This window comes from Schistocerca serialis, chromosome 9 (assembly GCF_023864345.2).
Source record: "Schistocerca serialis cubense isolate TAMUIC-IGC-003099 chromosome 9, iqSchSeri2.2, whole genome shotgun sequence".
Classification (NCBI taxonomy): Eukaryota; Metazoa; Arthropoda; class Insecta; order Orthoptera; family Acrididae; genus Schistocerca; species Schistocerca serialis.
Genome location: NC_064646.1, coordinates 349,816,788 through 349,834,315, shown reverse-complemented (window position 1 = coordinate 349,834,315; position 17,528 = coordinate 349,816,788). Strand labels below are relative to the sequence as shown.

The 17,528-nt window shown below is 41.9% G+C and overlaps 1 protein-coding gene across 1 annotated transcript; it reads right to left on the bottom strand.

Annotated features, from left to right (window-relative positions):
- Positions 1 to 5,456: 5,456 nt before the first annotated feature.
- LOC126419303 (macrophage migration inhibitory factor homolog) lies at positions 5,457 to 12,051 on the bottom strand. Its single transcript, XM_050086478.1, has 3 exons — positions 11,846 to 12,051; positions 11,535 to 11,707; positions 5,457 to 5,773 (listed from the first exon to the last, which is right to left on the bottom strand). The coding sequence occupies exons 1-3, from the start codon at positions 11,951 to 11,953 to the stop codon at positions 5,689 to 5,691; spliced, it is 366 nt and encodes a 121-aa protein (XP_049942435.1). The 5' UTR covers positions 11,954 to 12,051; the 3' UTR covers positions 5,457 to 5,688.
- Positions 12,052 to 17,528: the final 5,477 nt, after the last annotated feature.

Genomic DNA, 17,528 nt, shown 5'->3' with positions numbered 1-17,528 from the left:
ATTCGAAGTGCCGAGCTAGCGGAACAGTACCGACCGAAAGGTCAAAATGAGAGAAATTTGTCGTGGAGGCAGACAAAAATGTAGGGTCCCCAGTGTTGAAGCAAACTAGATCCGCTTGGTGGAAGACGTCTAGCAATAGTGAGCCACGCGGACAAGGATGTGGAGATCCCCAAAACGGGTGGTGGGTATTGAAGTCCCCAACCAGCAAATAGAGGGGTGGAAGCTGACCAAGAAGATGAAGGAGATCAGCTCGTGCCATTGGTGTGGACAATGGAATGTATACCGTACAAAGAGAAAAGGGAAAGACGGACAGCGACAGCTTGGAAGGAAGTGTTTAAGGGGATTGGGTGATAATGGAGAGTATCATGGAGAAGAACCATGAGTCCTCCATGTGCTGGAGTGCCTTCAACAGAGGGGAGATCAAATCGGACGGACTGAAAATGGGGGAGAACAAAGCGGTCATGGGGACGCAGCTTTGTTTCCTGAAGACAGAAAATGACCGGCGAGTAGGATCGTAAGAGGATCGACAATTCATCCCGATTGGCTCGAAAGCCGCGGGTATTCCAGTGGATAATGGACATAGGGTGAACAGAAAATGGAGGGATGTGACCAAGGTTGCCGTCAACTCAGCAACTGCTCAGAGCTTGCGACCAACAGCATGGAATGGCATTCAGCCGAAGGCAGAAGATCCTGATCCATAGGTTGTTCAGGAGCAGCTCCTGCCACCAGCGATCGGCCGCCAGCAATGCGCCTCGGTGACACAGAAGACGGCCGAGGGCGATTACCGCCAGGTGGTGCTGTAGATGAGACACCCGTTGGCGGAGAAGGAGAGGAACTGGGTTTCTTACTAGCCTTCTTGGAAACATGATGTTTAGATGAAGGAGGAACCGATGGTTGTGAAGTTGGGGTACGTAAAAAATCTTCATGAGTATGCTCTTTTTTCGAAGTCTTGGTGTCTGACTTTTGGGCTCGAGATTTAGCAGAACCCGATGAAGGGTGAGCCATAGAGTGGGCAGGCGAAAGTGGGGAGGTTGAACGGGCGATCTTTGCGCTGGCCGATCTGACAACCGTGGCACTAAAGGTAAGGTCACAAGTCTGCGTGGCCGCCTCCTTTGTTGGCCGAGGAGAGGCAAGGACAGTACTGTATTTTCCTGTCTGAGGCACGGTGGGCTGTCGACTGGCGAGTAATTTTCGAGCAACAAAGGTCGACACCTTTTCCTTCACTCTGATTTCCTGAATGAGCTTTTCGTCTTTAATAATGGGGCAATCTCGAGAGGAAGCAGCGTGGTCACCCATACAGTTTATGCAACAAGGGGATGGAGGTGGACAAGCACCCTCATGGGCATCCTTGCCACACGTAACACATTTGGCCGGATTGGAACAGGACTGGCTGGTGTGATTCAACCGCTGACACCAATAGCAACGCATAGGGTTTGGGATGTAAGGGCGAACGGAAATTATCTCATAGCCTGCTTTGATTTTCAATGGGAGTTGAGCTTTGTCAAATGCCAAGAAGCCAGTACGGGTTGGAATGATGTTCGTGTCAACCCTTTTCATGACTCTATGAACTGCCGTTACGCCCTGGTCAGACAGGTAGTGTTGAATTTCCTCGTCGGACAATCCGTCGAGGGAGCGTGTATAAACGACCCCACGTGACGAATTTAAAGTACGGTGCGGTTCCACCCAGACAGGGAAGGTGTGTAGCAGTGAAGTACGCAGCAATTCTTGTGCCTGGAGGGCACTGACTTTCTAACAACAAGGTGCCATTTCGTAATCTGGAACAAGACTTTACAGGACCTGCAACTGCATCGACACCTTTCTGAATAATGAAACGGTTGACCACGGAGAAGTCGTGACCTTCGTCAGACCGAGAAACAACAATGAACTGTGGCAACGATGGAAGGACTGTCTGTGGCTGAGATTCAATTAACTTACGCTTGTGAGCTCACATAGTAGAAGATGAGGAAACCATTGCGAAAGTATCCCCCATGATTACCGGCATCTCCAATGCCGCGCTCCTTCCTTGTGGGGGCCCTCTCTGAGGGCACTCCCGCCTTAGGTGATTGTTCACACCTCAGGTCCCACCTCCCGACAAACGCGACGGAGGGACCAATCAGCACTTTCGGAAGGTATCAGCTCAGGTAATCACCCTTTCCTGAGCCTGGCCGTTACCAGGCCGAAGATGGGGGATGGGGAAGGATGCGGAAAGGGAAGGTATGCAGCCCAGAAAGGAAGGAAGGCCACATTAGCTCGGGGTCCCGTGCTCGCTACGCACATATCCACAAAAGAGTTGCGGACCCCCTGGGGGGAAGCAGATACTCCTGTTTGCCCCCTCCCCCTAGATCTGGGCCTACATGTAGTTGGTCCTCTGACAGGGATAGAGCAATGCCTAAAGTCCCCAATTGTTTAAAATGATGCCACAAAGATTGTAGTGAAGGTGAGGGGTTCCAAAATAATGAATGTTGGGGCATGAAAAGGACAGCATGAACATGTAAAGTTCTGAGGATAATGGTATGGAAATGTTGAATTCAACCTGGAACTTTAAGTTTCTGTCAAAGACAAAATGCTTCACCAAAATGTTCCTGCTGCTGTCATTTGTAAATGATAACATTATTGTTGAAGTATCATACATGCTGAAAATTGTACTATTATGAAATTATATTTCCTAATTTAACTGACTGTGTTTGTCATTTTAAATGCTCTGTGTAATTTTTACATGTATATTGCACAGAACAACATTTAAGTACACCATACACTATGGTCATTTACTGCTGACTAGTTTACTTGGGTAAACTACTGAGCTGAATGGGAGGTTGCTTTGGCACCTGAATTACCGTACTTTGATTGAAGTTTTAATTAGCGTACATAAGGTCTCACCCCATATGCACATTACTTCTCATTTTTGTATTGCTTTTATTGTTAATCAAAGTGTAGAAAAAGCTGAAACATTTAAATTATTAAGTGAATCTGGCATTATTATTTATGAGCATAATTGTGATCACAAATTGGTACCAGGATATTTTTTACTTTTACAAATAATAATAATAATTATTATTATTATAACAGACCTGCATAAGCAAAATGGTTCAATAAGTAGTTTGACAATAAAACTATACAGGAAGACTACTTGGAATTATGTTCTAAGTATGTAAGCAACCAGAATGAGATTTTCACTCTGCAGCGGAGCGTGCGCTGATATGAAACTTCCTGGCAGATTAAAACTGTGTCCCCGACCGAGATACTGCAGAGACACGGCTTAGCGGCTAAGCCGTGTCTCCGCAGTATCCTTTCTTTCAGGAGTGCTAGTCCTGCAAGGTTCGCAGGAGAGCTTCTGTAAAGTTTGGAAGGTAGGAGACGAGATACTGGCAGAAGTAAAGCTGTGAGTACCGGGCATGAGTCGTGCTTCGGTAGCTCGGATGGTAGAGCACTTGCCCGCGAAAGGCAAAGGTCCCGAGTTCGAGTCTCGGTCAGGCACACAGTTTTAATCCGCCAGGAAGTTTTATGTAAGCAACCATAACTACTTGCAGAGAACAAGGAGGAAAAAGTTCAGCCATTTTTGATGGAAAAGTATGCTAACCGAATGAAAAGATATATTGTTTCACAGAAACATTTTGATTATTTCACCAACTGAACCGTCACACAAGATAATCTCCAAGCCCATTTACTCCACTTTTGCTTTTCTCAAAACTGTAGGCGAGTGCTGGGACAGTACGTCATAAATTCCTTCGCCCTCTTCTGACTGTTAGCGATTCTCTTGAGAGTGGTACAATGAACAATGTGGTTCATTTCACAACCAGAGTATAAAAATGTTTGTCACTTTCAACATAAGCAGCAGAAAGTATGCAAATACAAGTACCAGTGAGATACAGCTTTTCTTTCTCCATTGCACTGTTCATTCTCAATAGAAAAACGTATATGTAAATCAATGCTATTTAAAACAGTAAAGTGTTTCCAAAGTTGACATGCTGCAATGTTAAACATACAAAATTGTAACAAGCCATTCTTCTGCTCCAGTCCCTGAAGCTTACACTGTGGTTCTTTATGATGTGGCTACCTGTTAGTGCCATAAGGATTTGATATTGTCTAATACTAGCTTTATAGTTACATTGTGTTCTACAGTTTCGAAATTACAGCATGTTTACAGGCATCGTTATTGGAGGTTACTAAACGTTTTACGGCTTTGATTGTCACTGATTTTTATTATTTAGGATTTTAGTGGTTTGGTCAGAGCTGCCATGAGCGATGTTCCTTAAAAATCTTTCATTGTGCCTTTTTTTTATTGTTTGGCTATTCTTAATGTGATCCATAGTGCTCTTAACTTAGGTGCTTCTGTTATAATTGTTGGCAGGCTGTACGTACCTTATAGGTTTCCTTCCACGTAGTTGTTCCACAACTTTGTACATCTACCAATGAGTGACAACTTCAGACTATGCTCTCAGCATGCTATATGAATTCATGAGAGGCAGTGCAGGAATTCTGTCAGTTTACTTTGGTTTGATCCTACTGGTTGGCTTGTAAGGTTTTTGAGTGCAAATTTGTAATCAGTGTCTCACCGGTTCATAAGTTAGCTTACACGGCAGCGGATGACAGTTTGTGGTTTTTTAGACTGGTTGTTGGTGGACTACAATAATCTAGATTTTGACCATCAGATGGCATGAGCTATACACTCACTAACATTACAGGTATGAGACCACTCCTGCTAGCATTTCAACTTTGGCTTGTGCTTCGTACTGGTCTGATTGCGTGTGCAGCACTGTGTGAGACACTGCCTATCTGTCTTCATGTGGATCCATGTGTGGCGTACCCCTCAGCCAGTATCATTATCTTCCTCAGAGAGGTTGTCTAGAAGACCTAGGATTGAAGAGGATATTCTCTTGCAAGCCATGTACCAAGAATGCACAATTTCAACTTATTTTAACCTTAGTTATGCACCCTTTGTGGACTCAATGGTTTAATGCATGTATAGGGGTTTTTTCTAAGAATTTCTGTTGATTCTGTTTGTCCTTGATTACCCTAACCATGTGCCTAGATATTATCATTCATTTAAAATTTTGCAGATGTATCTGAAGATGGGACATCAGTCCTAAAGCTGGGCAGTGCTTTCCTTTTTAGAGATACATAATTTTTACAACTGTACTGGATTTTATTGTTGACATACATCATATGGTTTGTTAATCATTTTCTTTAGACTGCTTAAAATTTTAACCTGTATTCAAGACTGAACAAGGCAAAACATTATACAAAGTTTGATAGCAATGTTGTCTTTGATAAAATTCAACCGTGAATGTGTTTCCCCTACAGTTAAGTGAAGAGAAAATGAATGAATTAAGCAGTACAGTATTTGTCAATCATTCTGCAAGGTGCTGAATTTTGAAGCAAGACAGTAGTGGAGGCTATTAATCTACAAATAAGAACAACTACATTTACTGTTTGGCTTCTTCTATTAAAACACAAAGTTTAACAGTTTTGTTTATTGATCCCAAGTAACAAGCACATATTAGTACTTAGTTATAATCAATCATAACATATATCATACACAAAAATTATCACAATATAGATTCCAACGTAGTTTCCATCAAACTAGCTCAATTGTACATAACTGAACATACATTTCTGTTACCAATCTACTCCCCAGGTAATATATACGCACATGCGTGTACCCAAACTCTGTAACTTCAAAACATCACATCACTTGCCACCAAATATGGCATGGAATGTAGTTCCATCATGGCCAACATCAGCAGGTTTTGCATCTATGAAATTTATGTACAACCTAGAACAAAACAGAAAATTGCATAAGTATTATAGCAACAAATTTGTTATTTCTAAATATTAACACAGACATCAACACAATAAAAACATAATAGGAAACCTGAGCTCTTGACATGAAGTATAATTGGTGGGTCTACTTTAAGCTATACTTCTAAGGCAATCAACAGCTCATGGCACATTCCCTGACATATTTAAATATGCTGCAGTGGCCCTGTTCTGTAAAACTAGAGAAAAACAAATCACCTCTGATTGCAGAACCATTTCAGCCCATCCAATTTGTTCAAATATTTTTGAGACGATGGCGTAAGATATAATTTTACAGATTCATAGTTCTGAGCAAAACATGCTAACTTCCTCTCAGTCTAACCCTTGTATAATATCTCTGCAAAGAGGGGCACGCAGAATCTCACAAATGAAGCCCTGTCAGAGTAAGACAACAAAAATTATCCTGTTGGTGTTTTGTGACCTCACCCAGACCTTCGATTGCATGGCTCATTAATTTCTTCTGAGTAAACTGAAGTTTTGCCATGTTGATGGCATCCCTGTTGCATAGATAAAGTCCAACTTCCATCAACGATAGCAGACTTAATTATGGACTGTGTCACAGACATGAAGATCTAAGAGTTGGCAGACACAATAGTGGAGGTCAAACAAAGAGCGATATTAGACACACTCTTCAGGAGTTTGTGACTGTGAGTCAACAAATCTCTAACAATCAGAGCTGTCCCTTTTTGCAAATGTTTAATAGTTCTGGTGAGTCCAGTTTGTTATGGATACCCAACACTTGAGGAATATTTTAGAATTGGTTATACAGGTGTTTTGTATGCAGTCTTCTTTGGGGACTGGCAGGATTTTTCCAGTATCCTACCAACAAACTGAAGTATGCCACCTGTTTTACCGGAATGATTCAGTGAGATCATTTCATTTCATATCCTCACAAATTGTTACAACCATGTTTATCTGTGTAGTGCAGGTGACTACGATGGTACGTTAGACCAATGTCTATCTGTAATGTGGGTCACTGTGTGTGTGTGTGTGTGTGTGTGTGTGTGTGTGTGTGTGTGTGTGTGTGTGTGTGTCACCAGGCTGTCTGCTGAATTTAGGGTCTCCATTCAATAGTGTCACATGCCTTGCCTTCACTTCACTAGACAATGAGGTTTGTTAGTTAATCATGTGAAAGCTTCAAGCTAATAGCTCTCTGACCAACGCCAGCCACATACTGACGGTGAAAATATTTTCCACCATCAGTACTTCAATCAGGTTCCTACATGTCCAATACCTCCAGCCACGTGTGCCCTAGTGACATCTGCTCCTATGGCAGGCAGCTGTACCATATTTTTAAAGCAAATTAGCAACCTTCCATAAGCAGATGGTCCTAATTTTCAATATGTTGCAGTTGCACTGATCTGTAAAACTAGAGAAAAACAAACTACCACTGATTATGATCAGCTCTCACAAAGGGCTGCAATGCATACATAAAATGACCAGGTACAGCACTGTTACAACTCCATCTTAAACTGCAGCAGGCATCCTATCATCCCCCCCCCCCCCCCCCAAGTTTCACATTCCACCATTAAAAAAATGTGAGTGGTTTCCAGGTAGAAGTCTAACAGCTACTTCCTGCAACAAGGCTGATTACCTTTGTAGTACTCTGTCATAGTCATATCAATAAAGAGGAGAGGGGGTTGGTGGTGGTATCACGTTTATGCAATCCCCCTCCCCAGACCTACAAATTTACTTGTAGATGTATGATCTACAGACAAAGCAAGTGAAAAACTAAACTGTAGGGCAGCAAATACACAGTTATCTATTTACCTCATATCAACTTTTGTTTACAGTTTAATCAAATTGTCGCAACCTGAAGGAACATACAACTCTGACTACTTTCTGTCCTGTCCTAAATTTCCGTGAAGGGCTGGAAGAGCTTGTAAATCAGAATGGCTCGTGGTTTCTCCTTGGCTGTATTACAGAGAAAAGAGTGACAATGTTCTCTTGTTATGACTGCATTAGATCTACGCACCAGTGAGCAATACAGGACCACAAAAAGAAACTTTTATAAAAGTATCTGTAACTGGACAAAAGCTACAGAAAAATTAATAATACATGAGAAGAGCCTTTTTGATCATAAGTTTGTCTCAATTATTCAGCTATGTGAAAATAGCACACCTCTGATTGGCCAACTCCTGTAAATCTGCTTGCCAATCAAAAGAATGCTAGAACCGCATTACAAATAATTTTTAGGTCATTCAGGTTCCTGGATCAAAAGGCTTATGCACTGAAAGGTCATGAAACACTCGCTGGAAACCTCTTGACACTTCTCGATGAAAGGAAGAATGAGGTACCAGAACTGAAGACGTGCCAAAAGCATGACATGACACTTCATTGGCACCAGTGGTGCAAAATGAAATAACAGAAATTATTGCTTACATGTGATATAGTGTCACAAATAAAACATTTTCCATTTTACAGAATTATGGCAGAGTCAATGAGGATGTGCCTCACCAGTAGTAGTTGACTTTGTGTGTACATTTGTCAACCCCGAGACACTCAAAGGTAAAGAATTTTTTCTGGTTTTATAAAGTGTGCTGGATTCCAAAGTGCAAATGCTGATGCCAAATACATCTTTCTAATACTTTCACTAGCAGTTTCTATGTGCACACTGTTTAAATGATGCAGCTAACATGTATGAGAGGAACTAATGTGTGAAGGAAACCATTCTTCAAGATTACCCAAAACGCAGTTCCAAATATTGCATTCATCACTGTTTGAATCTTGCGTTACAGAAACATTCAAAAAGCTGTGAACAACTGTCCAATGTTTTGGTAAGTTGGAACGATGTATCAAAATACAACTCTGCAATCCACAAAAAGGAAAAATGTGAATGTCGATGTCAAGTTACCATACGGTATTCACAAGATGAATTCAAATTCAGAAGTTCGTTGGCTGATACCAATGTGTGTGACCCAATGACCTGTACAGGTAAAATCTGTGAAGCATTTCAAGAAAAGCTATGATCAGGTTCAGAAAACAGTCACCAAAGTACTATTCACACAGTCCATGCTGACACTGAGCACGGTTGTTGATGGGAGTGACTGTAAGAGATTCTGCGATTCACAGCAATACCGTCAACTACAGCATCGTCCGCTTCGACTGCGCGAATAGTAATGAATGCGGAGAGCTCAATTAGAGGCAAAAATTTTCAAATCATAGAGCTAGGTGAAGTGGCTCATAAAGTTTAAGACTACTTTTAATATGGCAGTTGCTATTGAGTTATTTGATGCAAACAATCGGCCAAATTGCTACACAATTCATACTTTAATGCAGCTGAGCTGAAACATCCTGTAGACTTTATAAACACAGCTCTTGCAAATCTTATGACTGTATAAGTATTTGACACGCTATTAGACAAAAATTATTTCAAGAACCTAAATATCAAAGAGAGAAAATCTCACAGCCAAGAGACACCAACAATATTCAAACACACAGGAACTATCTCATCGTGAAGAACTAACTTGTGAACAAAGATTTAAAAAGGTGTGTTTGAAATTTTTGATCTTTTTCTGAATGAGATTGATCTCAAGTTCAACAAAGAGTACGTAAAGCAACTATCCCAATGTGAAGAGTTACTTGTTATGTCTTCCACACAAATCCTCTATCTGAACTATGTTTTGAAGAGTTGCTTAGAGTACATACAAAGTGCACCTTAACCTGTACAGGCTTGATGCACAACTTGATATGCTATGAACTATTACAACTGGTGTACAATTACACAATTTACCCTTTATTACAAAACACTGCTAAATGTCAAGAGTTAAAAAACTGTTTCAGAAAGTTATTTGGTGATCATTCTGATGATGACAGTTCCAGAAGTTTGGCATCCTCAGAGATCATTCGGAGCCTTTCAAGTTCTTAAAACTCATCTCAGATCAACAATAATACAGCCAACACTCACAAAGGTACTCTTCCTTCATGTTCATCATAACAGGGCGGTGAAAAGTTATGTTCGACATTAGACAGGAAAGATATGTGCAGGAATTGTATGTAACACTTTTGGAGTAAAACTAATGTCTGTCTTTCCACGGAAACCATAATTTTCTCTTTTCCATTAAGATGCAATGCGGAGTTTTCAAAATAGTAGTAGGAATAGTAATAACAACAAATTTATCAATGGCCATCTGAACAACTGCTCATAAGTGATCTGGGAGAGAAGTGGAACTAATATCTAGGCAACATCTTTATCAAATTTAAAGAAATGAAATTGTCTCTAAAAAAAAGACTTGTAAAACTGGTCTTATTGTTACAACTTAGAGTAGAGGGTTGGGAAAAATGTGACACAAAAATTAACAGCAATAATAAAACATCTATCATTTCACGTAACAGTTTCACACTGTTTTTCCTAGCTTTTCTACCCTGGAAATAACAGAAAAGCCATGCAATGCAACAATTTATCCTCCAACATCAACATCTCACTTGTTACAGACAGACAACACCTCAGTTTTTCAGGCTAGCAAATGGGAAGTTAGGCAAACAAAATTAAAACCAGACATCATCACTATAGTTTTCTGTGTGTGTGTGTGTGTGTGTGTGTGTGTGTGTGTGTGTGTGGTGATGGTGGGAATGAATGAACAGTGTAGCATTAGCCTTTTACATTATTAAAAAATTTCTTTGTAAAAAAGTACTCATATAGCGTAATGTTCTATACAGCTTTGACTCGTTCCATAGGAAACATGGGCAGAAAATGTCAAACCAGGAAGTAAGGCACAATATTGATTTTCATTATTAACTGCTGCTTAAACAATTCATTCAATACATGCACTGAAGACGTCGATGAGATGCTGAATCCATAAAATGACGTGATCAACAGTTGTTCGCAGAGGTTCTTGTGAAATCTGAGCAATCTGTTCCTGTATACTGGCCTCCAGTAACCTTACTGTGACTGTCTTATTTTATTGGCAGTTGTTTCAAACAGGCAAAGCTGCTGATCAGTCTATCACCACAGCCAGGTATTTTTAGTTACACATTTGTCACCACAACCAGTGTTTTCTGCTTTCACTTTTGTTGTCTTCACCAGCTAACAAGAAAACAATACATGCACCAAAAGGTGATTTTACAGCAGCCATGACCATTACATCACTAGCCAAAGCCAATGACTTGTCTGACATTTCTGTTGTCCCCAAAGTTATTTTACACTAGGGACAAACCAAATGACATAGCACTGTTTTAACAATACTGTCCTTGTAGTCAGGAAGGTGGAGCTTCCATCCTTCATTTGGTCATCCTATTGTAGGTTTTTCATGGTTTCCCTAATGTACTGGGTGACTCAAAAACAACAGATTTCAATTGTTTACTACAGATAGACTATGAGAAATAAAAGACACATTGCATGTCACTGGACAACGAAAAGTTCAAAGTTTTATGTTCACACAGATGCTATACAACACACTCAACATGAGCACAATGAGTTGCTTGAGGAAGATCTGAGTGATAAGTCCATTTCATTCCACACACTGGTCTCTCTTTACTGAATTAACAGCTTCCACAATTCTGTTTTTCAGCTCTTGAAGAGTAGCTGCCATAGGTGGGAAAAAGACTTATGCAAACACCCCCACCCCCCCCCCCCCACACACACACACACACACACACACACACGCGCACGCTTCAAAAATTATGGAACACCAATGAACTTTGTTATTCAAGCTAATCTTCAGAATTATAACTACTACTCTCTCACGCAACAAATTCCGATACTACGACAGCCTTACCTGTTTTTTGGGATACCAAGATGTTTTTCTAAATGGCTGGATATTGCAGCTGAATGCTTTTTATTTGCTTCGGTTCCGAGCTGACCGATGCTCATTAATGTGGCAACTACACAAGGGTCAGTTGAACCTCCCCATGCCATCGGCAAATCAGCTTCCACTGACACGACGCAATACTGAAATTTAATACTTTTATTACTTCTCGCAGTACAAATACTTCACAGATTTAACACAGAATCATTTTGTTGCAATTATAGCGAATGATTGGTAACAAAATAGCGAACATTCTCATTTCATTCTCCGCTGTTACTTACGCTGTCCGGTTTTGAAAGTGTGTTGGCAATAACTTTAGTGGTTTCTTTCAAGAAGTCTTGTGATATCTTGCTTTTAGGAACGTTAGTTTGTAAACTGAGGTGCGGCATTTTCTTTGAAGTTCCTCCACAAATCACAACAGTTAACACCACAGCTTTACACTGTGCTCAACTGCTCAACGCAGCTCGGACTTTCAAGGGCAACCAATAGATAAATGAAAAAAGATAAAAGTACACTGATATGATCGGATTTTATCATGGTAGACTTGTAAATCAAGGAATATATTATTTTTAATCTTAACAAAGGGCTTCTTTATAAATATCTAGTATTTTCAGTGAAACCATTCCAGGTTGGTAATGAAATTTACCAAAAATAAAATGCAAACAAGTATTAAGTCCTACCTAAAATATGTAATACAATAAAATAATGGTAAGAGCATCATCTTCGTAAAAGATTTGCATGATATTGTGTTTAATCGTAACTGTGCTGTTAAGGCCCGTCAACACGCAACGATCTGTCTGCGCAAATGTCTGCGCACATCACATCTGCGCAGACAGATCGTTGCGTGTGGACAGAAGATTTGCACAAACCACAGGTGTGTGCAAAACTGGAAGTTGGAGTTGGAGGTTTGAGCGAAACCTCTCAAATCTGTGGGTTCAAACCACATCTGCGCAGACAAGTTGGAGCGTGTGGACAGGAGATCGCCGCAAGCTGTTTGCTCAGTCTAGTGTTTGTATTTGTGCGCACAGGGCATTACAATGGCTGATACTCGTCAGTCTTCTGGGGAGTTTGTAAGTGAATTCATTGAAATATATAGAAACCACCCATGTCTGTGGAAGATTAAAGTAAAGAGTATAGTGACTGAGACAAAAAGACAGCAGCATACAATGCTCTAATTGAAAAATTGCGGGTATTATTTCACTGAACTCTTGTTTCGATATTGCAGTTGAAAATTCCAAATCCTTGTAGCTCCTTCCTGTTGCTAGGAATCTTAATGTTGCCGCCAGGCGTTCATGAGGAGAAATTGCCCTTCTCTATACAAGTATTTTTTCTCATAAGCAAATAATTTCGCCAGTCGTTAGGTTCGCCCTGCAACTCTCGCAGTAAATTTACGTGAGAAAACTGCTTTCGCTTTAGCAGCCACTGTCTATACCTTTTGACCACTTTCTCTGTTTCCTGCGGTTGGTCTGAATGTTTTTTGCAACACAAGTTGCGAACACAGACCACGACAGAACTTCCTCCATTTCTATATTTCAAAATAACGGAATTAAATTTTTGACGTTTACTGGGAGCGCAGTCGCTTGCCACTGATATTTCTTTTCTACACCGACAGATGGCGGGCGAGTAATAGATTGGGGTTTGTGTCGTGTGAACACATCACATTTGCAGCGATCTTTTGCATGTACAGACATCTGCGCCGCTGTCTGCGCAGACAGATCGTTGCGTGTGGACCGGGCTTTACAAGTACCACTGCAATGCAGAAACGCATGTTTGCGCCAATACTTGTGCACGAGTGCCTTGTGCAGACAAATAGTAGCGTGTTGACAGCAACATAACCCAAAGCCGGAATTTGGAGTTACAGGTTTGAACAAAATTTCTCATTTTTGTTTCCACAGATTACACCTGCCAGACAAATCTTAACGTGTCGACAGAAAATCACCATCAACGTGGCAATTGAAACGTGTTTGAATCCACAGTTTGTAAAGACTAGTGTTTCTCGTCTTCGTGAACACACTGCGTTCTTAGATGGGAGATACATGTCTTTGCCCTCGAGGGCTAATTCCTGACTTAATTGAAATATATAAGAGTCATACATGTTTGGGGAATCTTAAAGACCAGTCCAAATACAACGATCTGCCTGCACATATGTCTGTGCATGCAATAAACAGCATGCACATATATCTGTGCATGCAATTAATAGCCGCAAAACTATATGAAAACTCTCTAATTCACATTTAAGAGCCTGGCATTTTCCTACTATTACTCTGCCGCTCCACTCTCGAACAGCGCGCTGGAAAACGAACACATAAATCTTACCGTGCGAGCTCTGTTCTCTCTTATTTTATTACGACGATCATTTCTCTCTTGGTAGGTGGGCGTCAACAAAATACTTTCGCATACGGAGAAGAACCTTTCGGAAAAGATCTCGCCATAACGGAAACGCCTTTATTTTAATGACTGCCACTCTCACCCGTGTCTCACATCCGTGGCACTCTCTCCTCTGTTTCACGCTAATACTGAAATGTACGCAAGCTGGTGCACAGTGTGTGTGTGTGTGTGTGTGTATGGTGTAGTGCTACGCGCAAGTAAGGTCCTTGCAGGATCAGGTTTGGCTCAGCCTATGAGCTACGTTTTTTCTTTGTTTTTCCTGCTATATTATTCTATTGTTTTGTACGCTCTGTTAGTTGAATATTGCTAATCCACAACAGGTGGTGACCACAACGTGATGTACGGCGGTCACGGGCGTATAATTCGATACACGTTAGCGCTTCCTAGCGCCGTAGCGTGCAACTACAGCCGCGTCAACTGCATCGCCCTTCTTTCGTGTTCCAAGGCCAGCCGTGCCGCACGCCTGTAGCCTACTGATTCTGCAGTATTCTACGATGGTAGATCAAATTCCTGTGTGAGCTGCAGACGCATCTGTTGGTGCGATGATAAACAGTGTCGCAGTAAAATCACCACCGTTCTGGAAGAAAATTCCTACGCTATGATTTGCGTAATTGGAACGCCAGTTTGTCATAGCGCAAGTGACTGCGGACCATACAAAATACAGTTATGTTATGGCAGCACTCAGCGAAGAAACGGAGTCGGAAGTACAGGATATTGTATCACCACCGCCGAACGTGGATCGATATCTGGCGATTAAAAAACCTTAATCACACGACTTTCGCAGTCCGAGGCGAAGAGACGGAAACTACTTCGTACTGAAGAGTTGAGCGGCCGCACGCCATCGCACCTGCTGCGCCGATTACATACGTTAGTTAAGCAACACAATAGGCGACGACATCGTGGGAAGCATTTGGGTATCACACGTACTGTCTGACACGACCTAGAGGCACCAGCATCCGTCGGTGTGTGTTGCAGCAGTTAACTGACAACCGCAGACAGACAACAATTTAGCTGTGCTACAAGCCCTGATCAGCGAACTTAACCACACAAATCGCTGCACTGCGAACTCGGAACAACAGTCGCCAATCTCGTCGCTATCACTCGTCCAAGAAACACAGCTGCTCACATTTGGCTACGAAAGTAAGTTGCTCCCAACGTCGATTTGCGTAAGAGGCGTTCAAACCCAGGTCAAGCCATCCTGAATGAAGTTTTCTGTGATTTGCCTAAATCACTTCAGGCAAAAGCCGGGATGGTTCCTTTGAAAGAGCACAGCCAATTTCCTCCCCCATCTTTCCCTCATTCAATGGGACCAATGACCTCGCTGTTTGGACCCCTTACTGAACCAGCCAACCGACCAACAGAAGAATAGCCCACCTTGTGAAAAGGAAAACACATCAGGAGCTCAGTGATGATGGCCATTGACGCTTCGACCGGCAGCCGTCGATTTTTTGTCACAAACAAAGATACGAAGTTATAATTCTTAATAGACATGGGTGCAGATGAAACAGTCTACCCATCTGCCCATCTGCCAACTCGTAAGTGTGATGGTTACCACCTCCATGAAGCCAATGGCCCTACGATAGCTACATATGATGGTACTACATTAGCATTAAACCTAAGCCTACGACGCAGGCTTGAGAGGCTGTTTATTGTGGCAGACATCACACATTCTACACTGGGAGCAGATCTTCTACCATTTTAAGGACTTGTGCCAACCTCTGGCATCGACGCCTGCTGGACACTTGCAGCAACTTACCTAGCAAAAGACTGATATTGGTGTGGAAGACGATGGTGTCTGGGCGATAAGTGGAGATTCTCCACTAATCAAGCATTAGAAACGCCTTAAATCGCGTGTAAACCTCCCATGTCAGCTCCTGTACGACATTCCACGGTGCATTATGACCACGCCTGGGCCACTTCTTCATACTCGACCACGTCGTTTAACACTACAAACTGAAAGTAGTTAAACAGGAACCCACATCCATGCTCACACAGGGGATCGGCCATCCATCAAGTAGTAATTAGGCTTCTCCCCTCCATATGGTACTGAAAAAGAACAACAGATGGCGTCCTTGTGGGGACTATAGACAGCATAATTCAAGACTGATAGCCTATATCAAACATCGAGGATTTCACCTCCAGCGCCATGGTAAAAGCAAATTCTTTGTGGTGGACCTCGTCAGGGATTTTTTCCAGATATCCATGGCACCATAAAATGTTCCCAAGACAGCTGTATGAATGTCGTACGGGTTGCTGGAGCTCATCTCCATGCCTTTCAGGTCATGTAAAGCTGTTCAGGCGTTCCAAAGACTTATGGACAAGATTACACACGACTTGGATTATTTTATGTATATATAAACGATGTCTTGGTCATGTGGCCCTCAGAAGCATCTGTCACATCTATGATAAATCTTTAGCAATTTATGTGGGCATGACCTCATTATTAATCTGTCCAACGCGTCTATGGGGCAGCAGATATTCTATTTCTTGACTGTACCATTAACGATGAAAAAATTCGGCCATCAAAAGAGAAGATGGGCGCAGGACTTGGTTTTCCACGACCTATAACAATCATGGAACTATGACGCTTTCAAAGTTTTGTCTGTAACCACACCCTCCTAGCTGCGCCACTGAACAAGTTCATACAAGGCAAACCAAGACCAAAGTATAATTTTCAGTGGATTTCAGAAGCTGAAATGACATTTTCTGATTTGAAGACTGCCATTGCTGACGCAACACTCTTAGTCCACCTGGTACCACAGGCGCAACTTGCGCTGATGGTTGATGCGTCTGTCTCTGTGATCAGTGCTGCACAACAACAACACATCGATGAACACTGGCAACGACTAGCCTTCTTAAGCAAAAAATTGTCACCTTCACAGCAAAATTGGTTAAAATGTGACTGCGAACTGTAAGCTGCCTATGCATTCAGCAAAAAGTTCCAAGACCTATTGGAGCGACAGCAATTTGTTTTGGTAACACACCACTAATACAGACCGGCCGCGGTGGCCGTGCGGTTCTAGGCGCTCCAGTCCGGAGCCGCGCTGCTGCTACAGTCGCAGGTTCGAATCCTGCCTCGGGCATGGGTGTGTGTGATGTCCTTAGGTTAGTTAGGTTTAAGTAGTTCTAAGTTCTAAGTTCACCACAACAGCTTCGATATCTTGTTTTCGTCGGTCATATTACTACCAACATCATCCATGTTGAAGGCGAACTGAATCTACTAGCTGATGCACTCTCACATATAGAATCTATTTCTGAAGCAATTGACTTTAAAGCTCTCGTGGTGGCGTAATAATTGGACGATGAATTACATGATTTTTGGACGCAATGATCAGGCGCGCAAACTTGCTGTATCGTGCTACCACCGTCACCTCTCCAGCTATGTTGTGACGTGGCCATTCGTGAATGTCGAGTTCCACCAAAAGGTTATTGCCTCGCTGCACAACATGTCGCACCCAGATGTTAGAACTACAACTAACATGGTGAAGCGAGCGTTCGTCTAGCAGCATATGGCCAGGGATTGTATGAAATTTGTATGACAATGCGTGGCCTGTTAACACAGTAAAATTAGCAGAA